General features: G+C 44.5%; 1 protein-coding gene across 1 annotated transcript in view; it reads left to right on the top strand.

The window, feature by feature from the left end:
* The window catches only part of LOC124789484 (TWiK family of potassium channels protein 7), a 467,723-nt gene that overhangs the window by 186,115 nt on the left and 257,666 nt on the right, over nucleotides 1–23,942 (top strand). The window contains exon 2 of the mRNA XM_047256863.1: nucleotides 11,524–11,809. Coding sequence (XP_047112819.1) covers nucleotides 11,524–11,809 — 286 coding nt within the window. The remainder of the gene's footprint in view (nucleotides 1–11,523; nucleotides 11,810–23,942) is intronic.

Below are 23,942 nucleotides of genomic sequence, written 5' to 3'. Positions count from 1 at the left end.
AGTTCCCAGGTAGATGCCGTGTTTCTTGACTTCAGCAAAGCGTTTGATACAGTTCCCCACAGTTGTTTAGTGAACAAAGTAAGAGCATATGGGCTATCAGACCAATTGTGTGATAACAGAAGGCAACATGTCATTCTCAATGGAGAGAAGTCTTCCGAAGTAAGAGTGCTTTCAGGTGTGCCGCAGGGGAGTGTCGTAGGACCGTTGCTATTCACAATATATATAAATGACCTTGTGGATAACATCGGAAGTTCACTGAGGCTTTTTGCGGATGATTCTGTAGTATATCCAGAGGTTGTAACAATGGAAAATTGTACTGAAATGCAGGAGGATCTGCAACGAATTGACGCATGGTGCAGGGAATGGCAATTGAATCTAAATGTAAACAAGTGCAATGTGCTGCGAATACGTAGAAAGAAAGATCCTGTATCATTTAGCTACAATATAGCAGAACAGCAACTGGAAGCAGTTAATTCCCTAATTATCTGGGAGTAGGCATTAGGAGTGATTTAAAATGGAATGATCATATAAAGTTGATCGTCGGTAAAGCAGATGCCAGACTGAGATTCATTGGAAGAGTCCTAAGGAAATGCAATCCGAAAACAAAGGAAGTAGGTTACAGTACACCTGTTCGCCCACTGCTTGAATACTGCTCAGCAGTGTGGGATCCGTACCAGATAGGGTTGACAGAAGAGAGAGAGAGGATCCAACGGAGAGCAGCGCTCTTCGTTACAGTATCATTTAGTAATAGCGAAAGCGTTACGGAGATGATAGATAAACTCCAGTGGAAGACTCTGCAGGAGAGACGCTCATTAGCTCGGTACGGGCTTTTGTCAAAGTTTCGAGAACATACCTTCACCGAGGAGTCGAGCAGTATATTGCTTCCGCCTACGTATATCTCGCGAAGAGACCATGAAGATAAAATCAGAGAGATTATAGCCCACACAGAGGCATACCGACAATCCTTCTTACCACGAACAATACGAGACTGGAATAGAAGGAAGAACCGATAGAGGTACTCTAGGTACCCTCCGCCACACACCGTCAGGTGGCTTTCGGAGAAAGGCTGTAGATGTAGATGTTTTTGGTGTTCCATATTTTCGTTCATCACCTCTAATCCACATCGGAAGATCAATTATTCTAGTTCTCTATTGAGTGCTCAAGCCAACTTTCGTTCACGAACAACTGAAATCACATTCAGAATACAGATTATGTTCAGATAGGTTTGCATCTGTTTTTTCATGAAATAATTCGCGCTACAAAAAGTAAATGAAAAGTTATAAAGTTAGGAAAGTCCATCCCCTTAATCTTTCAATGATTCCTTCAGTAATGATAACTGTTCGAATAAACAAGAAATATTACAAAAGATGAGCAATAAAGAGTTACTTATTGCCGTGAGACACGAATGACGATTTTTGCGCAAAGCTTCAGCTTGAGCACACAGCATGGCACAGTATTCTACGTGAAACAGGATCGCACAACTTCAGTAAGCAGAGTGTAACTCTTTTCCCTTCCAGGAAATTCCAGAATGCTTAAAAGCCTGGAGAAATTAAACTGAGCAAAACTTGACAAGTGCCTTAGCAGAGTTCACAAACAATCTGCACATCTGGTCTCCATAGTGTCCACAAGATAGTATTTCTCATACACAACGCATTCTGTCAATGCTAACGGATAGCGGAATACAAAGCTCTGTAACATGACACGACAGTTCCAGGACACATATATCCTTGTTACCGTTAGTCTTTCATCTGTGTTACAGCATTTGCATCATAGTCCTGTTTCTTCAACCTGAGTAACGAAAGACATAACTAAACAGCTTAAATGACCTCGCTCTCGTTCCCGCATATTTACTGCGATAGTCGATTCTCGTAAACTGTTTGAAATTCCAATTTATGGCTCTTCTGTACAGATTAAGTTCAGCTCATCCTTTACGGACTAGACTAAATAGTTTTCCATGCCAAAACATAGCATCCACCAAACAGCCAACCTTACGCTATTTTCACGAGATCGCTCACTCGAAAGCTATCGATTTAAGAATTGCTATTCAGTGCAGCTTGCGGAATTCTCGACAGCCATTTAATATTGTGCAATGATACTTTGCCCCTGGTTTATTTTAAAGGGGAATCCAAGATATTTTATGACCCGCACAACTTTCACAGCTAGTGTCCATTTGCTGGTACTTGAAGTGTTTTAAGCAAGTCGACCAACCTCATGGCATTATTCTGTTATAATTTTTCTTTTATATGATATTTAGAACTACCAATCTCTCTGGAAGAACAGTAGAACGAAGTTGTAACTGTGTTCTCAGTTGTCACTTATTACAGTTATAATTCTCCGGAAGCCTGTTGTAGGCCAACACATTCACGTTAAGTGTCCGCAGAGGCTTAAGTGTCCAACATTGTAAGTAAATTTAAATTAATAGGATTTATAAATCACGACATTGCAGAAATCAGCGAATCGTACTCGGTGTCAATTTCAGTCAATTGTTACTGAAATATGAAGCGTGATTGGCTCTTACCCACAGTGTACTAGTCTTCAATGAAAGAGGTACCGTTTATGACACAGGTTGCCCGATCGTTATATATGCCATCGATGGTCGTGGTATGGAGGGTCTTCATTCCGTAATAATTAATAAGTGTTCCGCAGAAGTCAATTAACAACAAATTTTGGATTCTGATCGAAGCAGCTTGACATAATACTTCAGGAAAACTTATGGCGGTATCCGATTTAAAATTACTACATGGGCCGTGGAATTGAGTATGCGGAGACTGTGTACGTAATGTAAATAAGACAAATGAATTAGTCTAATCTGTGCTCAGATATTTCGAGAATCAACTGATCTAAAGGCAACCTGTGATGACTCGACAGACAGGAACGAGTACTCCAAATGACGAGTACTCCGAATTTCTGTCAGCTCGGGCCATGTTTCATGGCAGTAGTCGCTGAATGCTGTGTTTTGCGGATAAATTCTTGACTTAACCACCTTGCTCACAAGAACGATACAAACCAATGTAAAAAAAAATAAAAAGAAAACAGGCGATTCCCTAGTGTCTTCGCTTTCAGAAGACTTTCTTACTGTGTTCTGTAGTGGAAGAGTCATACTGTGTGCCTGTGCACTTTGTTGCGATATTTAAATTGCTGCAGATTGTTCTGGAAATAAATAAACGGGAACCTTACCACTCAATATTGGCTGCTCGTCTCTAAAAGGGAGGGCTTGGCACAGATATTTGATCAACCTTATGTTGACCGTGCTGTGAACTTAGCACCGGGCTTGAGAGAGCGCTGATGATTGTTAACAAGGAACTAACTTCAGGGTGGCAGTTATAACAATCCACAAATCCGGCTGTACTAGACATGGCTTACATCTGAATAGGATTTGGAAGGAATGGCTGCGAAGCTCATAGCTGACAATACACTAGGCGGGTTTGGCTAATTCAGGGCCAAATATCGGTGATAACATGTAGGAGGGCTCTAGATCTTTTTCGGATGTAGTCCGGTAGAGCGTGTCCCTGCTTGACGAAGGTTCCGTTAATGCTGGAAGTTACTTCAGTAAATGGGGAGTGCAGATCAGAAGGCACAGTAATCTTATTTAATCACAATATTATGGAAATTAAAGGTAAAGTAGATAAATTGCTAATTATCTTGACAATGGCAATACCTGTATCTCAGTGCATCATTTATATAGCGAAGGAATACTGAAGTTGAGCCTTGACACCCAAATCCAGCTTACTATGCTTTGCCCCACCACTTCAGTTAGCTCGCTTACCATTGGCTGCCACTGTCCTCTCTTCCATACCAGATGATAGACTGTCCTAGTGAACTGTATCACATTCCAGTTTAATAATACACATTTTAACCAATCGGGCAACATTAATAAAAGGTTTTTAATAGGTAATCATGCTCAAACGTGGATAAAAAGCAATACATACCAAAATGATTTGCTTGTCATAAAATGTTAGGTTAAAAATTGTTTCGATGCGTTAACCGATGGTCTTGAATTAGTTTCTTTATCTGCCATTCAGTCACAAAATTTACTCGACATGATAAACATACTCAATTTTAATGCCCAATACTAGGTACTTCTCAGTTTATCATCAAATCATTTCGTTAACATGGCATATCTCAACACATATACACTCTTGGAAATTGAAATAAGAACACCGTGAATTCATTGTCATAGGGAGGGGAAACTTTATTGACACATTCCTGGGGTCAGATACATCACATGATCACACTGACAGAAGCACAGGCACATAGACACAGGCAACAGAGCATGCACAATGTCGGCACTAGTACAGTGTATATCCACCTTTCGCAGCAATGCAGGCTGCTATTCTCCCATGGAGACGATCGTAGAGATGCTGGATGTAGTCCTGTGGAACGGCTTGCCATGCCATTTCCACCTGGCGCTTCAGTTGGACCAGCGTTCGTGCTGGACGTGCAGACCGCGTGAGACGACGCTTCATCCAGTCCCAAACATGCTCAATGGGGGACAGATCCGGAGATCTTGCTGGCCAGTGTAGTTGACTTACACCTTCTAGAGCACGTTGGGTGGCACGGGATACATGCGGACGTGCATTGTCCTGTTGGAACAGCAAGTTCCCTTGCCGGTCTAGGAATGGTAGAACGATGGGTTCGATGACGGTTTGGATGTACCGTGCACTATTGTGTCCCCTCGACGATCACCAGTGGTGTACGGCCAGTGTAGGAGATCGCTCCCCACACCATGATGCCGGGTGTTGGCCCTGTGTACCTCGGTCGCATGAAGTCCTGATTGTGGCGCTCACCTGCACGGCGCCAAACACGCATACGACCATCATTGGCACCAAGGCAGAAGCGACTCTCATCGCTGAAGACGACACGTCTCCATTCGCCCCTCCATTCACGCCTGTCGCGACACCACTGGAGGCGGGCTGCACGATGTTGGGGCGTGAGTGGAAGACGGCCTAACGGTGTGCGGGACCGTAGCCCAGCTTCATGGAGACGGTTGCGAATGGTCCTCGCCGATACCCCAGGAGCAACAGTGTCCCTAATTCGTGTTGAGCAATTCGGCGGTACGTCCACCCGGCCTCCCGCATTCCCACTATACGCCCTCGCTCAAAGTCCGTCAACTGCACATACGGTTCACGTCCACGCTGTCGCGGCATGCTACCAGTGTTAAAGACTGCGATGGAGCTCCGTATGCCACGGCAAACTGGCTGACACTGACGGCGGCGGTGCACAAATGCTGCGCAGCTAGCGCCATTCGACGGCCAACACCGCGGTTCCTGGTGTGTCCGCTGTGCCGTGCGTGTGATCATTGCTTGTACAGCCCTCTCGCAGTGTCCGGAGCAAGTATGGTGGGTCTGACACACCGGTGTCAATGTGTTCTTTTTTCCATTTCCAGGAGTGTATTTTTAGTATCAAGTAAGGATGGAATTTAGAAATAAGGTGATCTGCTTTTGTGTGCTGTGCTGTGTGTATTAAATGTTCGTAAGTTTCCTTTTGCGAAAACTCCACCTCAGTCTAGTTATGAATGACGCGTCTCTATGATAGTGGAGACACTGATGGTCTCTACCTATCCATGGCCGGCTAAACTCTGTTACCTCCGTATCTCGCTAAATGGTCTGTACTCCTTTTCGATGCTTACCAGAGTGCATCCAAAATAGCAGTACCCGTGCCCGCTTTCTATGCTGCAAATTCCTCGGTCTAGCTTTCACTCAGAAACGTCTAGTCCTGCGGCATTCCTACAGTAAACCGCCAACAATAGGCTGCAAAGCTCGCAGCTTAGGTTCGTTCTCTCTGTTGTGTCTAGAAATCCTGCATACTCAGTTCGCTAGACAAACAATCAAACAACTCGTACTAATGAGTTTTATTACAACAAGACAAATACAAACAACACTTCTGGTCCTAGCCACCGCTACTAAAAAGTCTGTCAACTGAACTGCAGTGACTTGATCTGTAACTGAGCTACGTAGAGATTGGTAATGAACAGGGCACGATGCGTCGGCTAATGAAGTGGCTAACGGTGAAGCTGCTGTCGAAGTGGGCCATCACCAGTCGGGCCGCTGCTGCGCGTTGTCGTCCTGGAGGGAGGTCGGTCAGTGTGCGATTGGCTGACCTCTTCTCACGCCCTTCTCTACTCTGCTGGGGCCCATAAGAGGGTGTGGCGGCCATGTATCTTCGCAGCCCCATGTGACTGTGGGCTTCTGTCGGAGACTCAACACTCCCGATTAGTGAAGTTGTGCTTAGGCTCGATCCCACGATACTGCGTAACCCTGTAGTTAATAGCATGAGTGGTATATCGAGGATACAGTTAGTAAGACGACACAGGCGCCCAGCGCCCAAGTAGAACAGTTAGCAGACAGGCGGATCGGTGCTTCATCCATGGAAGATCGGTCTTCATATGAAGCATCTGCACAATGATTGAAATTCATGATATCCAGTTTTATGGCGCTATACGATAAGTTTGTTGAATTGAAAAAAGCGTATGAGGCCCGAAGATGGCAAAATGAATTGCCGAAACTGGTTTAAAGTTCATTGATATTGAAAAGTACGAACCAACTGATGTCCGCTCCTCCTACCCCCCCCCCCCCCCTCTCTCTCTCACACACACACACACACACACACACACACACACACACACACACACACACACACACACTCTGGAGCGCGCGCGATTTTTAAAAAATCAAATAATAATTATTTACATAAAATACTTTTTAGTGTGGCACGTGTTTGAAACGGACTAAACAGTATATTTTCTTCTAGCCTCATACAGACTCATAACCCCGTACAAATAGTCCTGAAAATTTGTTCTTGTGAATTTTTTTGTAGCTGTGGCAATACTTTTGAAATGTAAAGAGAAACACGGGGCAGAAGCAATAGATAATAGCAAGGAGTGCAGAGCGAAGCAGTCGTTGAAAAAAAAATGTACAACAGACCATATCATTTGCAGTGCAATAAAATTGTTAGTGACCTAGATGAACTATTCATGCACCGTTCGTTAATTGCATGTGGCCCACGTTTGTCGTTTTAAATTTTTGTAAGTATTGACATAGCTATTAAAAATTCACAAGCACAAAATTGCTCTACTATTTGTTTACTGTACCCACAACTAAGACGTTCTTCCTTAAAATCATCTTCCAACTGGCTTAAATTTTACTGTCTGGAGAGGTAATCTCTCTCCACTCCTCATTTCGAGATGTTCGCTCCCGTATTTTCTGTTATTATATTGAAGATATTCAGTTTCCTCCATTTATTTTTTAGACATCTATTTGTTGTTCCACACAAGTTCCCAAACTTTGCTAATTTCTTCTCCATGTCTTGGTTATATAGTACGTACCGTGGCAACATAAATAGCTAAAAATGTTTGACCTGTTCTATAGTTAACCGCAGTTTCTGTTTGTAGAGGATGTTTTCGTTTAAAAGATGTTCATTTTGTCTCCTTTTCTGAAATAGTCAGTTGATACTATTCACAATTCTTGCCTAATAAACGCAGTCCCATTGTTGGTTGTCTTCATCCTCTGCCAACAACTTGGTGTCAAATGGCTCTGAGCACTATGGGACTTAACATCTGAGGTCATCAGTCCCCTAGAACTTACAACTACTTAAACCTAACTAACCTAAGGACATCACACACATCCATGTCCGAGGCAGGATTCGAACCTGCGACCGTAGCAACAGAGCGGTTCCGGACTGAAGCGCCTAGAACCGCTCGGCAACACCGGCCCTCACAACTTGGTGTCGTGTGCAAATATAATTCAATTCAAACGGGAATTTCTGTTAACCTTATTACCCGTTAAAAATCTACTTCCATTTCCGGATTGCATCATCTAAATAAATGTTAAGAGGTGTTCGTGAAATACTGAAGTTTTGTGTAGCTCCTTTATTTGTGGTTATAGGCTGTCTCATAATGTATCTAAAACAACAGTCGTGTGTTTGTACAGACACTTAAACCGTTTATTAGGATCTCAGTTGGTCCATTACGACCAGGGAACGTCGGCTGGTACGTACTTTTCAATGTCAATAAACTTTACCAACAGCCATACACTTCAAGATAGTTGATTTTATTCTGAAAGAAACCACTTTCGGCAATTCATTTTGCCATCTTCAGGCCCCACATGTTTTTTTTTTTTTTTTTTAAACTACGAACATATCGTATAGCGCCATAAAACTGGATATCGTGAATTCCAATCGTTGTGCAGATGCTTCAAATGTAGACGTGACAGATGGTGGCTATTTTCAGAACATTAAACATTCATGATTAATGTTAGTGCCATTACAGCTTCACACATCGTTGAAATCTGGCTTAAAATGGCAACCCCCATACACGACATAGTTAAAAACAGCTTTTCATTGTTCGTGACCAGTGTAATTGAATGGCAGTTATAAAACAAAAGCGTTATGACGTTAAAACTTCGTATGATGTAAATACAGATTGTGTCTATTATTTAGTTTTAACGGCATAACTACTTTCTTTTTATGGCAGTCGCTCTGTTACACTCGCCATGAACGACGAAAAGCTGTCTTTGACTATGTCATGAACGGTTCTGTCATTTTAAGAAGGATTTTAACGATGTTTGGGACTGTAACGGCACCAACACTAATCAAAAATGTTTTATGATCTGAAGATGGCTAGATTGTTTGCGCATCTAGTAAGCCATCCAGATAAAGATATCGCGTGCGATACTGACTTAATGGGTTTTCAGTCCCTCGCATAAATTTAACAAAATACGTAGTGTTACTTTGTTTTAGATCAAGAGATTATGCAGACAGATCAAAACGCGCCACGTATTTAAAAATGTGCAACTGAGACTTGTTTTAAATATCAATACAGTTGCTATTTTCCCGTGATGAATAAGCTGGTTATATTGGTATCACAAGTTCTTGGAATGTTCCATTCTTTTTGCTTCTTAGATATTTTTTGTGCAACGTCTGTGACAATAATAAAATATTGATGATGATGATGATGATGATGATGATAGCTACTGTAATAATACACTACTGGCCATTAAAATTGCTACACCAAGAAGAAAGGCCGGCCGGAGTGGCCGAGCGGTTAAAGGCGCTACAGTCTGGAACCGCACGACCGCTACAGTCGCAGGTTCGAATCCTGCCTCGGGCATGGATGTGTGTGATGTCCTTAGGTTAGTTAGGTTTAAGTAGTTCTAAGTTCTAGGGGACTTATGACCACAGCAGTTGAGTCCCGTAGTGCTCAGAGCCATTTTTGAACCCAGAAAAAATGTAAAAGATATACGGGTATCATTGGACTAATATATTACACTGGGACTGACATGTCATTACATTTTCATGCAATTTGGGTGCATAGATCCTGAGAAATCAGTACCCCGAACAACCATCTCTGGCCGTAATAACGGCGTTCGGATAGATAGTAAGCTGTTGTGGAAAGCTCATGTCCAGGATCTTGTTCAGAAGCTAAATGCTGCTTTATTTACCATTAGAACAGTATCTGAAATTAGTGACACTTCAACACGAAAAGTAGTCTACTTCGCATATTTTCATACGCTTATGTCGTATGGTGTTATTTTTTGGGGTAATTCTACTGATTCAAAGAGGGTATTTTTGGCTCAGAAACGGGCTATTCGAGCTATATGTGGTGTAAGTTCGAGAACCTCTTGTCGACCCCTATTCAATAGTCTGGGAATTCTGACATTGCCCTCACAGTATATGTTTTCTTTAATGTCGTTTGTTGTTAGCAATATTAGCCTATTCCCAAGAGTTAGCAGCTTTCACTCAGTTAATACTAGGCAGAAATCAAATCTGCATGTGGAATGCACTTCCTTGACTCTTGTGGAGAAAGGAGTGCAGTATTCTGCTGCATCCATTTTCAATAAGCTACCACAAGAACTCAAAAATCTTAGCAGTAGCCCAAACACTTTTAAGTCTAAACTAAAGAGTTTCCTCATGGCTCACTCCTTCTATTCTGTCGAGGGGCTCCTGGAAGAGCTAAAAAATTAGGCAAATTCCAGTGTTACATTGTTGATTTTCTTTATTTAAACTTACGACTTGCCACCTGAATGTTTTTTTTTTTTTTTTACATTTCATTTTATCTGTTTCTAATATCGTGTTATAATTTCATGTATTGACTCGTTCCATGACCATGAAGACTTCTCCTTAATTTGGTCCCACGGAACAATAAATAAATAGATACGCCTGGGCAATGAGTAAAACAGAGCTTGGATGGCGTGTACACGTACAGCTGCTCATGCAGCTTCAACACGATACCACAGTTTATCAAGAGTAGTGACTGGCGTATTGTGACGAGCCAGTTGCTCGGCCACCATTTGCCAGACGTTTTCAATTGGTGAGAGATCTGGAGAATGTGCTGGCCAGGGCAGCGGTCGAAGATTTTTTGTATCAGAAACGCCCGTACAGGACCTGCAACATGTGGTCGTGCATTATCCTGCTGAAATGTAGGGTTCCGCAGGAATCGAATGAAGGGTAGAGCCACGGGTCGTAACACATCTGAAATGTAACGTCCACTGTTCAAAGTGCCGTCAGTGCGAACAAGAGGTGACGGAGACGTGCAACCAATTGCACCTCATACCATCACGCCGGATGATACGCCAGTATGGCGATGATGAATACACGCTTCCGATGTACGTTCACCGAGATGACGTCAAACACGGATGCGACGGATGCGAACCTGGGTTCATCCGAAAAAATGGCGTTTTGTCATTCGTGCACCCAGGTTCGTCGTTGAGTACACCATCGCAGGCGCTCCTGTCTGTGATGCAGCGTCAAGGGTGACCGCAGCCATGGTCTTCGAGCTGATTGTCCATGCTGCTGCAAACGTCGTCGAACTGTTCGTGCAGATGGTTGTTGTCTTGCAAACGTCCCCATCTGTTGACTCAGGGATCGAGACGTGGCTGCACGATCCGTTACAGCCATGCGGATAAGATGCCGGTCATCTCGACTGCTAGTGATACGAGGCCGTTGGGATCCAGCACGGCGTTCCGTTTTACCCCCCCCCCCCCCCCCTGAACCCACCGATTCTATATTCTGCTAACAGTCATTGGATCTCGACCAACGCGAGCAGCAATGTCGCGATACGATAAACCGCACTCGCGACAGGCTACAATCCGACCTTTATCAAAGTCGGAAACGTGATGGTACGCATTTCTCCTCCTTACACGAGGCATCACAACAACGTTTCACCAGGCAACGCCGGTCACCTGCTGTTTGTGTATGAGGATTCGGTTGGAAACTTCCCTCATGTCAGCACGTTGTAGGTGTCGCCACCGGCGCCAGTCTTGTGTGAATGCTCTGAAAAGCTAATCATTTGCATATCACAGCATCTTCTTCCTGTCGGTTAAATTTCGCGTCTGTAGCACGTCATCTTCGTGGTGTAGCAATTTTAATGGCCTGTAGTGTAGTAATACCAGCACACAGGGAACGATAGAAAATAAAAACGATGAAGGTATTACTCCATCATTACACTAGATCGTGAATAATAAAATTGTGGCAGTGCGATGTAGTGTAAAGAACTGAGGTACATGTATGTCCTGCACTGCGTGGCAGGTGTTCCGGGAGCTGGAGCAGCCAGCGGAGGAGGCGCGGCTGCGCGCACTGGCGTCCACGGTGCGCGAAGAGCGCGCGTGGCTGCTGCAGCGGCTGCACAACTTGACCGCGGGGGCGGGGGCGGTCCAGCGCGTGGAGGCGGCGCTGCAGCGCTACGAGGCGGCGCTGGCCGACGCGGTGGGCGGCGGCGTCTCCGTGCCCCCTCCGCCTCCGGGCGAGCCGCCCGTCAGCCGCTGGAACCTGCTGCAGGCCGTCTTCTTCGCATCCACCGTCCTCACCACCATAGGTGGGCCCGCCAGCAGTACTCCTTACTGTCATACTCTACAGGGCGGTCGTAATGAAACTTTCCCTACTTGGGAAGGCCCTCCACGAAAAACGAGTGCAGCGCGGGATTAGCCGAACGGTCTGGGGCGCTGCAGTCATGGACTGTGCGGCTGATCCCGGCGGAGGTTCGAGTCCTCCCTTGGGCGTGTGTGTGTGTGTGTGTGTGTGTGTGTGTGTGTATATGTGTGTGTGTATGTGTATGTTTCTGTGGCTGTCTGTCCTTCGGATAATTTAGGTTAAGTAGTGTGTAAGCTTAGGGACTGGTGACCTTAGCAGTTAAGTCCCATAAGATTTTACACACATTTGAACATTTTTTGAAAAACGAGTCATCGTATGACAATGAAATGTTCTGTATACAACTGTAATATCAAGCGGAAGGGAACTAACGAGTAAACCATCGAAAGTAACACATTTTAATTTACTCGAAAGTGGATAATATTTCTTAACTGCGTACCATGTTTACGTTCCAGGTTACAAATGTTACTAAATGTGACGACCATCTGCATTCATGGCAACCTGGAATCGTAGTAGAGATTCCTTCCAATAATTGTTGTTACCGAGCGAAGTGGCTCAGTGGTTGGCACACTTGACTCGCATTCGAGAGGACGACGGTTCAGGCCCGCGTCCAGCCATCTTCATTTAGGTTTACCGCGATTTCCCTAAATCGCTGGGATGGTTCCTTCGAAAGGTGCAAGATCCCCTCGCTTCGAAACTGTTACTGTTATTACTCAGCTTAGCCGCGAGTGTGTAGAGGGTACTATATGTGACGTACAGTATAACTGGTCAGCATTTCCCCCGGAATTTGCGAGTGTAAGTCACAAGTCACACGTTCCTTGATCCGCCTTGATGGGTCGTGTCGTCGGATTTCCCCCTACCGCGGTGCAGTTCTCGTAAATGTCGTCCCGTGAAGATTCTTTATTGGCGCATTGGATGTCCCTGTCGGTGGAAGCTAATTATCTGAAATTGCTGTCGATCAGCTTTGGGGTATATATTTACTCGAAATTAACATTCAGAATTCCGTAATATCACTTTTATTCCTATTAGATCAATAATGAAACACTCATGTCACGAACTACTCGTAACCGAGAGCATACGAGCGAGGTGGCGCAGTGGTTAGCACACTGGACTCGCATTCGGGAGGAAGACCGTTCAATCCCGTCTCCAGCCATCCTGATTCAGGTTTTCCGTGATTTCCCTAAATCGTTTCAGGCAAATGCCGGGATGGTTCCTTTGAAAGGGCACGGCCGATTTTCTTCCCAATCCTTCCCTAACCCGAGCTTGCGCTCCGTCTGTAATGACCTCGTTGTCGACGGGACGTTAAACACTAACCACCACCACCACCGAGAGCATGGCTACCATCGAACAAGACGGGAAGTGCTCTTAACGCCGACTGCCGACTTTGACGAAACTAGTAGGAGATACGGACTACGCGCCACAGTTCGTGGATTTCCGATCAAGTTCGTACTTACTAAGATATGCATTAGTTAATGAACGGGTGTGAATTTTAACGAGGCAAAATTATGATAAATATTTTTAAACAATCAGAGGCTCCTCCTAGTATTCATGTTGTCATAAATGACTTTAATTATTAAATATAAGTAAACAAAATCGGTGACTTTGGCGCCAAGATGGCGATACTTCCCGTCATGTATATTTCCCAGGCTGACGCTTGTTGCTACGGTCCAGCGCCGAGCCCCACCCCACTACGCGCGACATATGGTCGCTTCGTCACCTAGCCAGCCAGCGTGGGAAATGCTCTCCGACTCATGGCCGGCTACGGACTACAGCACTTCCTAACTATCGTGAATACATCAAATAAGAGACAATAATTTATTAAAACTGGTAAAAATATCTTCCTCACGTAAGAGGCACTGTACAAAGGGCACGTCCGACTTCCTTCACCATTTTTCCCTAACGGGATGGGACAGATAACCTCGCTTTTTGGTCCCCTACCACAAATAAACCAACGAACCAACAATCGTTCACGGCATTTTTCGAACGTTGGACCATGCAATGTTCGGGTGTCGTGAGAAAGCTCGTAGACTGCTTAAAGATCGCTCATTACGTCCAGCATTCTCAGCCATGGCTTCTGTAACGTCAACAATTTAGAGGCGCAATTGGCCGTCGGCCTTTGTCAGGAGCAAATTCCTAAATCGCCAGTTAATTCCCACTTACGAATCATGTTCTTCAACGCACGGTGCGGGAAGTGACCTCCACGTATTCCTATAAGGCGTCGATACTATTCAAGAGTGGCAGCGCTATTTCTGTTTCTTGTCCGGACGCATGTTGACTGTCTGCAAATGTAATACACTCTGATGCTCGTTTCAACCATTCGTCGCTATAGCAGTACCGGCGCCTAGCGGCAATTCATGACACTAACACTACTAACAATGCAAATCCCTCAGCGCATATTCTGAACATCATTCCTATCAAGTTGGATACCTGGACGGTAAATAGCCTTCCTTCTACACTGGATCAAAAAGCGAAAGGTGAATTACAACCACCCTGTATATCACTAAATGGCTAACCCATTTCATGCTTCAAGTCCAAGTTGCAGATTGCCTATCTGAAGTCTTCCAGGACCAACACACATTTGATTTTCAGTGTTTCATATTATTACTAACCGAATTTAAAAATTCAATACGCTGTCATAATCTAGTCACTAAGTTGTATAGACTTACGTTAAAGGTTCAATTTGTCAAAAAATATTAGTTAGAAAACGTCTGTGTCGTGAGGCAGCGTAACTTGTGACGCGGTAATTACCCAGACTACATGACCCACTACCAGAAGTTGAGGACACTTTGCGACTTCCAACAAACTTTGCACATTATTTCAATCCATTACAAGACTTCCCCTCCCTTCCCCCCATCCCTCCCTCCCCCCCCCCCCCCCCCATCCACAGAACCATAGGAGGAGATAAGCTAATCGCTTGCTACATTCTTGTTGCTCTTGCAGTACAGCCTCAGCATTAGACATTACATATTAATTTATTACTTCTTTACTATTAGCTGTCTTTGGAGGGTATTCTACAGACAGTATCCAAATATGCCACTGAATTAACATGCGAAATTAATAACTGTACGACACGTAGTTCAGGAGATACGTCATCAACATTAAGATGCATGAAAAACTAATTTCTGCTTAAAATGAAGCGCAACCTGCCCGGACGTTACTCATCCATTGTTTCTCAATGAGAGCACTGAGCCACTTCCAGCGAAGCTTAAACATAATTTTAAACTTTTTCTGAACTCTTTCCAGCTTACATGCGTAAGGTCAAATACTTAACACCCAACTCATTTGTGAAGTAATGAAACGTTTGGAGCTGTTTTACAAACGGCGGTTCGATTCTTTAAACCAGGCATAGGTAACCTTAGTTGAGCTGCGGGCCAAATTCACATACACTCCTGGAAATTGAAATAAGAACACCGTGAATTCATTGTCCCAGGAAGGGGAAACTTTATTGACACATTCCTGGGGTCAGATACATCACATGATCACACTGACAGAACCACAGGCACATAGACACAGGCAACAGAGCATGCACAATGTCGGCACTAGTACAGTGTATATCCACCTTTCGCAGCAATGCAGGCTGCTATTCTCCCATGGAGACGATCGTAGAGATGCTGGATGTAGTCCTGTGGAACGGCTTGCCATGCCATTTCCACCTGGCGCCTCAGTTGGACCAGCGTTCGTGCTGGACGTGCAGACCGCGTGAGACGACGCTTCATCCAGTCCCAAACATGCTCAATGGGGGACAGATCCGGAGATCTTGCTGGCCAGGGTAGTTGACTTACACCTTCTAGAGAACGTTGGGTGGCACGGGATACATGCGGACGTGCATTGTCCTGTTGGAACAGCAAGTTCCCTTGCCGGTCTAGGAATGGTAGAACGATGGGTTCGATGACGGTTTGGATGTACCGTGCACCACTCAGTGTCCCCTCGACGATCACCAGTGGTGTACGGCCAGTGTAGGAGATCGCTCCCCACACCATGATGCCGGGTGTTGGCCCTGTGTGCCTCGGTCGTATGCAGTCCTGATTGTGGCGCTCACCTGCACGGCGCCAAACACGCATACGACCATCATTGGCACCAAGGCAGAAGCGACTCTCATCGCTGAAGACGACACGTCTCCATTCGTCCCTCCATTCACGCCTGTCGCGACACCACTGGAGGCGGGCTGCACGATGTTGGGGCGTTAGCGGAAGACGGCCTAACGGTGTGCGGGACCGTAGCCCAGCTTCATGGAGACGGTTGCGAATGGTCCTCGCCGATACCCCAGGAGCAACAGTGTCCCTAATTTGCTGGGAAGTGGCGGTGCGGTCCCCTACGGCACTGCGTACGATCCTACGGTCTTGGCGTGGATCCGTGCGTCGCTGCGGTCCGGTCCCAGGTCGACGGGCACGTGCACCTTCCGCCGACCACTGGCGACAACATCGATGTACTGTGGAGACCTCACGCCCCACGTGTTGAGCAATTCGGCGGTACGTCCACCCGGCCTCCCGCATGCCCACTATACGCCCTCGCTCAAAGTCCGTCAACTGCACATACGGTTCACGTCCACGCTGTCGCGGCATGCTACCAGTGTTAAAGACTGCGATGGAGCTCCGTATGCCACGGCAAACTGGCTGACACTGACGGCGGCGGTGCACAAATGCTGCGCAGCTAGCGCCATTCGACGGCCAACACCGCGGTTCCTGGTGTGTCCGCTGTGCCGTGCGTGTGATCATTGCTTGTACAGCCCTCTCGCAGTGTCCGGAGCAAGTATGGTGGGTCTGACACACCGGTGTCAATGTGTTCTTTTTTCCATTTCCATGAGTGTAATTAAGCTCGCGGACTACGTTGTCACGTGTCGCAACAACAGCGCTCATGGTCCGTACAATCGAAATTATAGTGTCTGTGAAGTTAATGTTTATGGGGTGACATACCGATGGGAATGGAACCCTGCTGCCGTTGTTCAAATACACATTTTATGAGTAGTGGTAATTCTCGTGCCATAGGCGCCCACTAGCAACGTTGGCGATCTATCAACAGACGTAGGCAGTAAGCAGCAAGTAACGTGTGTGTGTGTGTGTGTGTGTGTGTGTGTGTGTGTGTGTGTGTGTGTTTTCAGCACTGATCCAGAGGAGAAAATATTTCTCCTCACACCCCTCGAACGTAGCGAGCTGTTTCCTCCATTCTCCGCAAGCACATGAGCACTTCACGCTCAGACTAGGAACGTGTTTCTCTTTGTTGTTCAGAGCCATCGGTGGCAAAATGGCACTGCGCACGCATAGGGTAAGCTAAACTTTCACTGGTCTGTCTAATGAGCCGCAAACTCGAGGCGAGCCGAGCGTCGGCTGATATAACAGAATATAGGTCCCCTGCGGGATACGCCTTGCTGTCTCCCACGATTTCTTCTGCGGGACGGACTGAAACCAACCCTTGGCCGAATCCGGCCCACGGATCGCCGGTTGTTCACCCGTACCTTCTTACACTCGGTAGTTTTCTGGTAGCACACTATTTAATAAGAACCAACGCGAAGAATTTGCTCAGTAAACGAACTTCTATTTCAAGACTGGCATCTTCAAATCCCCAAAAGCTACTGTCTCGATATGTTAGCTTTTATTTACGACTGGCTTCAGCCAACATGAGATCGACGTAACAGTTCTTTACCGAATAGCCAAAAGTCATGGGAAGGCGTTGTGACAAGATTCGGTTGTCGCTTACCGAAGCCCCTGCGCAGAGTTGTGTTCAGAATCATCAGTGCCATAGACTGAAGCTGTGGTGCGGATGCGATAAGAGAAAATTTTGTACTAACTAACCAGTAAAACTTGCATTCCAGAGCAATTAAAAACCCAATAAGCAGCGTTAAGGTTTACCGTTTAATTGTACAAAATTATATTATTAATTTAATGAACTGATGAGAAATGAGATTAAAAAATGTATATTTGAAATAGAGAGAGAGAGAGAGAGAGGGAGAGAGAGAGAGAGAGAGAGAGAGCTGTATGACCAAGCCAAAACCAGCTTTTCAATTTGAGAAATGATCTGTCGCAACTACATATAAGGACAACTGAAGGAAGGTAATAAAGAACCAGATTTAAACATACTGGCTTTAAATGTAGTAATTACGGACAGAATCTCATTTACGAATAGTCATCTGAAAATGGTTTAGCTCACCTTCAGTTTAATATTCACGTCAGCGGACGATGTCAAATGCGGCATGGATCCGTTACAGATAATGACTAAAGAGCGCCACCAGAGACGCGGAAGGCAGGTCTTGTGGCTCACAACAACGGACTAAGCAAGCGGCCGCGACTATGTGCTACGTAGCGAGCCGTGTGAGTATAACCTAATCTAACTCAATCACCTATCACAATTAGTTGCTTTATGGATCCCGACTATGTTGTGGTCTTTGACTTTAAGGCTTTCGTCATTGGCATTTCATCACTGTCCTATTCATCACGAACTTGGCCTTGTATAGGTTTACATGTTTGTAACGAGATTGGACGCAAAATTCAGAAACTCAAGAATCTGCACATGGTGACAGACAGTAAAACAATTTAGGAATTTCTGCTTGGATGAAATGAGGTATGCTAGAAATCGACTTTCCGCAAAATCGAAATCGCTTCAAACTGCCGAAATTTCATTAAGGATTCTTTTAGGAAGCTCAGTGATTTTGCTGATTGCCAATGGAAATTCGACATGATGGAGTGCTGAGGTGAATGCTGATTTTTTTCACAAGAGCTGTCCAGTGAAAAACTCTGCCGATAATCCCATACAAAATACGAGAGCGTGCTGAAAGGCAATGCCTCAGAATTTTTTTATTCCATTCTCAATGTAGGTTGAAGTATTACATGTCATGCATATTACTTGGTCGACTTTCCCGCCTCGCTGATGCAAGCAGCAATCCTCGGCCGCTAGAGGACTCCCAATTGTAGTGCGTAACATGGCGGTGTGTAGCGTAACTGTTCAAATGGCTCTGAGCACTATGCGACTGAACTTCTGAGGTCATCAGTCGCCTGGAACTTAGAACGAATTAAACCTAACTAACCTAAGGATATCACACACATCCATGCCCGAGGCAGGATTCGAACCTGCGACCGTAGCGGACGCTCGGTTCCAGACTGTAGCGCCCAGAACCGCACCGCCACTCTGGCCGGCAGCGTAACTGTGAGAGGCCCTCAGAGAAACGAAGACAGGAATTCCAATAATTTGTCCACACGTGAAGCACCCTCTCCTTCAGCATGAAAATACCAGCCCACACACGAGCGCGGTCATATGTGTAACAGTCCGACGCCTTGGGTTCACTACCATCGATCGTCCCCCATACAGTCCCGACTTGATTCCATCCGATTTTCGTCTGTCTCAAAAACTTTGCTAGTTATGAAGCGGTGCAAGCAGAGTTGAGGTTGTGGTTCCGTCAACAAATGCAAACATTCTACAGTGACGGCATTAACAAATTCGCCTCCCGTTGGGAGAAATGCGTTAGTCACCAGGGTGACTATGTTGAGAAATAGGTGTAAACATGGAGAATAAACGCGTAACATGTTAACAAAGTTTGTTTTATTTAAAAAGCTTAGAGTTTTTACATAAAAAATTGAGGTAATGCTTTTCAGCGCAGCCTCGTAATACCGTCTGAGTCTATTAGCAGTACGAAATCACAGCAATAAAACAGTCTTTTTTTTTAATTTCTTTGATGGCGGCTCCTAGGTTGCTGCCTAAATAGCAGTCATGCCTATGCTGTGTATTGGTCTCCTTAGAGACCTGCATTCAAACTGGCGACGTTTGGATCCACAGCAGACCGTCATTCGCTCAGTGAAAGTGACATGATGTCGCCCTTTGCGGCGATTTAACATTGTGGAAATATTCTCTCTGCGGTACTACAGATCTTTGCTAGTTAAATTACGTACGAGCTACAATACTGATTACACACCGGACTGTAACAAACCGCTCAGTTATCGTGTTCACGGTTGCAACATATACAACGTCTAGCTGGTACGTTTGGGGATCATATATGGTAATTTTTCAAATGAGACATAATTTCCGTGAATTTTGCTACTCATTTTAAATTTATTATTGAAGGAGAGTTCAGTATAATGAGATCTTTTATCGTGCTTGTGCATCTCATTTTAATGAGCATCATGGCTCTACAAGTGACACAGAATAATAGGAATGTGGCAGCCATGGGCAAGTGGTAACACTGCAGGTTCATGACAGCGAGCAAACAGTCCGCCATTTCAGTAACTGTGGATCAGTGGAACGGACTAACAGCGTACGTTAGTCATAACAATGCTATAAATTTGTGGCAGGTTGCTGTCTCAACACCATCAACTGCCACAGTCGCCAACCATATCATCATAAGTGCAAAATCACATAAAAATATTTTATAAAAACGGTGATAGTTTGGTAGCGGCGCAGAGGGAGTTTCGACGTTTTTGAAATTTAGGACGTCATGATGCCGTTCCGTCGAAACACGCGATAAAATGTTGGATTAATGACTTTGAAGAGACTGGATCTGCCTTCAACAAGAAATCAACAGGACGACCAAGAAGTGTGTGATCACCAGCGAACATAATTGTACGCGAGTTCTGTCTTACGGAGGCTGCGACGTTGAATACGTAACTAAGCAGCAGTAATGGAATGTCCCGAGAGAGTGTTTGCAGAATTCTTCATTTTGATTTAAAATTTCATCCGTACAAACTATAGTCGGTGCAATAATTGAAGGACAACGATTATCGATTACCATTAGGATTCTGTCAACAAATGATAACAATAATAAACAGTGACGATGAATTTCCAAACAAGTTGTGGATGTCAGATGAGGCACATTTACACCTCCCAGGTAATGTGAATAAACAGAACTATCGTTACTGGGCAAACACAAATCCTAATGACTCTCATGAGCGCCCTTTACACGCTAGTAAAGTGACAATATGGTATGGTGTTTCATCACACGGGATTATCGGACCGTATTTTTTCGCAAATGAACAGGGAAACACAATAACTCTCAATGCCGATCGTTGCTTGGAGATGTTACGAACTTCCGTTACGTCTGCATTGAACAACTTTCCAAACGTTCAAGAAGCCTGGCTTCAACAGGACGGAGCGACATCGCACAGTGCACGACACTCAATGGCGTATGTGCGAAAATTGTTCGGCAACGATGTGATCTCACGATTCGGTAACATTCCCTGCCCCCTAGATTGCCAGATTTATCCGTTTGTGATTTTTTTTTTCTTGTGGGGCTGCCTCAAGAGTAAAGTCTACACGACTCGACCAAGAACCCTGGATGAGCTAAGAGTGAATTCGGGGTGCAATTCACAGTATCCCAGCTGAGATATACCGCAGCGGTCAATGAGGAATCTCAACAGCAGATTTCACGAATGTATTCGTACAGGAGGACGCCACTAAAGGACGTAATTTTTAACAAATGATAAATGCCATCAATGTTTCTTAAATGGCAATGTTTAAATTACTATGGATGCAATTTCTTTCCTTCATCACTTCTAGTTTTATTGGATTGTGGAAATGTTCCCGTTTTTCTGTGTCACCCTGTACTCCCGTACGTGTAGGTATGATTTAAAACAAGTTATGAATGCCCACAGTATTGCGTATAGCCTGCAGTGTGCCCCTAATTAAAGCTCCCACGTGCCTATTCTGCAATTCGCCATCACTGACAAGTGTATGGCTGACTGTGGGAGAAATGTTTTCCTCCAGGAACGTCACAAAGAGGTCTGCGTCAGAATTCGGAAAGAACTAACCATATTTTAGGTGAGATATAAAATGGCATGAAAATTACCCATTCCAGGCCCTTTGATAAATCTCTCGGAAATACTGGAAACTTCCGTAGAAACGAAGAAAAACCTGAAAAAGTGGACAAAACGAATTTCATTTGCGTGAGTTCTTCCCTTTATTCGAAGAGAGGCTGTAGATATGCACTCAAGTCGTAACTCATCTACCGGCCGTATTATCGTAATAAAAGTATTAAAAACTGCTTCTTGTTGTCACGTAACTCAATTGATAAAAACGGAACCCTTTTTAGGATCACTTTGTTGCCCGTCCGTCCGTCCGTCCGTCCGTCCGACTGTTAAAAAGCCCTTTTTCTCAGGAAGGGTAGACGTATCTATTTGAAATCTATATCACACACTAAGATCTATGGTCCCCTGGCGACGTAATAAACGTTAGCTTCCAAGTCAATGCAATCAAAACGGGAGGCCATGTATGTCGCATAGTTTGTTACCCGCAAACTTACTCGTCGATACTTATATAAAGTTGTTCCCGTTAACGTAGAATCTTGAAATTTGGCGAGAATCAATGTTTTACAGTGCAAGAAAAAAGAAAATAAATCAGAAAAAGTTAATTTGTAATTATATCACATGAAAAAATATTTTTTTTGTCATTTTAATCCGACTTTAAACTTAAACTAAAACATTCTCGAAAGTCTTGGAGTTAATAGGAGTGATACCTTGCTTTATCAACGTGGAGAACGGGGAAAAATGACCGTGATTCTCGATTGCCGGAATGGATGCACTGCTTCTATACATAATTAAGTTTGTATGAAAGCTTTAGAGCGCGGGTACTGTTCGCACCTGTACAATTCTTTCTTTCTTTTTTTTTCCTTTATTGAGTTTAGAGTCCCCCCCCCCCCGAAGGGGGCGAGCTGGCAGCAGTTTAGTACGCCGCTCTTCAGCCTACAGAATTTCTTTTAAAAAGATGAAGATAATAAATAATAAAAACAGGCGATAAAATTGGTGACTTAAGTGGTAAAATGGCGGAAAATCGTGGAACTTAAAACATAAAACAAAGGGTTGATGATGCTAATAAAATACATAAGAAGCAGACAGGTAAAAGAATAGACGTACAATTAAGAAAACACGGCGACAGTCTGATTTCTGTTCGCAAGAGATATAAAATTTACACTCAGCGACAGCATGGTTTCTGTTCGCAACACTTTGGAAAGACGAATAACACTGAACATTCACTTAAACACTGCACTAAAAATTTTTCACAAATATGATATACCACAGCCGAGGGCAGATTGGGGGGGGGGGGGGGGACCTGGACAGACGACGGGAAAGGAAAGGGGGGGGGAGGAGAGGAAAAAACGAAGTGGGGGGAGGGGGGAAAAGAGCCGATGGGGGACGAGGACCCATAAGAAGTACAATTCTTTCGTGCACATTTTTGGCGATATATTTGTAAAGATATATTAAAGATGTATTTTGACAGTTACTGCAGCACAATGAAACTCAGTCCAGTGCAGTGCAGAGATGACATCTCTGTATGCACGTCCACAAAAGCGGCTAATGTAAATTTCTATTTCACGTAGCTATATAACGGTAATAGTTTACCACATTTCGATTTTAGTATAGTAATTGAAACGCATTGGTTCTACGTGAGGTAAATTCATGGCGCTATGGTTGGCCCTCTAGATGGCGCTGCCATGGGTCAAGCGGGTATCAACTGCGTTTTTTTTTTTAAAAATGGGAACCCACATTTTTATTACATATTCGTGTAGTACGTAAATAAATATGAATGTTTTAGTTGGACCACTTTTTTCGCTTTGTGATAGATGGCGCTGTAATAGTCACTAACATATAGCTCACAATTTTAGACGAACAGTTCGTAACGGGTAGGTTTTTTAAATTTAAATACAGAACGTAGGAACGTTTCAGCACATTATTTCGGTTATTCTAATGTGATACATGTACCTTCGTGACTTTATCATTTCTGAGAACGCATGCTGTTCAGCGTGATTACCTGTAAATACCACATTAATGCAAAAAATGCTCAAAATGATGTCCGTCAACCTCAATGCATTTGGCAATACGTGTAACGACATTCCTCTCAACAGCGAGTAGTTCCCCTTCCGTAATGTTCGCACATGCATTGACAATGCGCTGACGCATGTTGTCAGGCGTTGTCGGTGGATCACGATAGCAAATATCCTTCAACTTTCCCCTCAGAAAGAAATCCAGGGACGTCAGATCCGGTAAACGTGCGGGCCATGGTATGGTGCTTCGACGACCAATCCACCTGTCATGAAATATGATATTCAATACCGCTTCAACCGCACGCGAGCTATGTGCCGGACATCCATCATGTTGGAAGTACAT

Source organism: Schistocerca piceifrons, chromosome 3 (assembly GCF_021461385.2).
Source record: "Schistocerca piceifrons isolate TAMUIC-IGC-003096 chromosome 3, iqSchPice1.1, whole genome shotgun sequence".
NCBI lineage: Eukaryota > Metazoa > Arthropoda > Insecta > Orthoptera > Acrididae > Schistocerca > Schistocerca piceifrons.
This window is presented reverse-complemented; position numbering and strand designations above follow the sequence as displayed.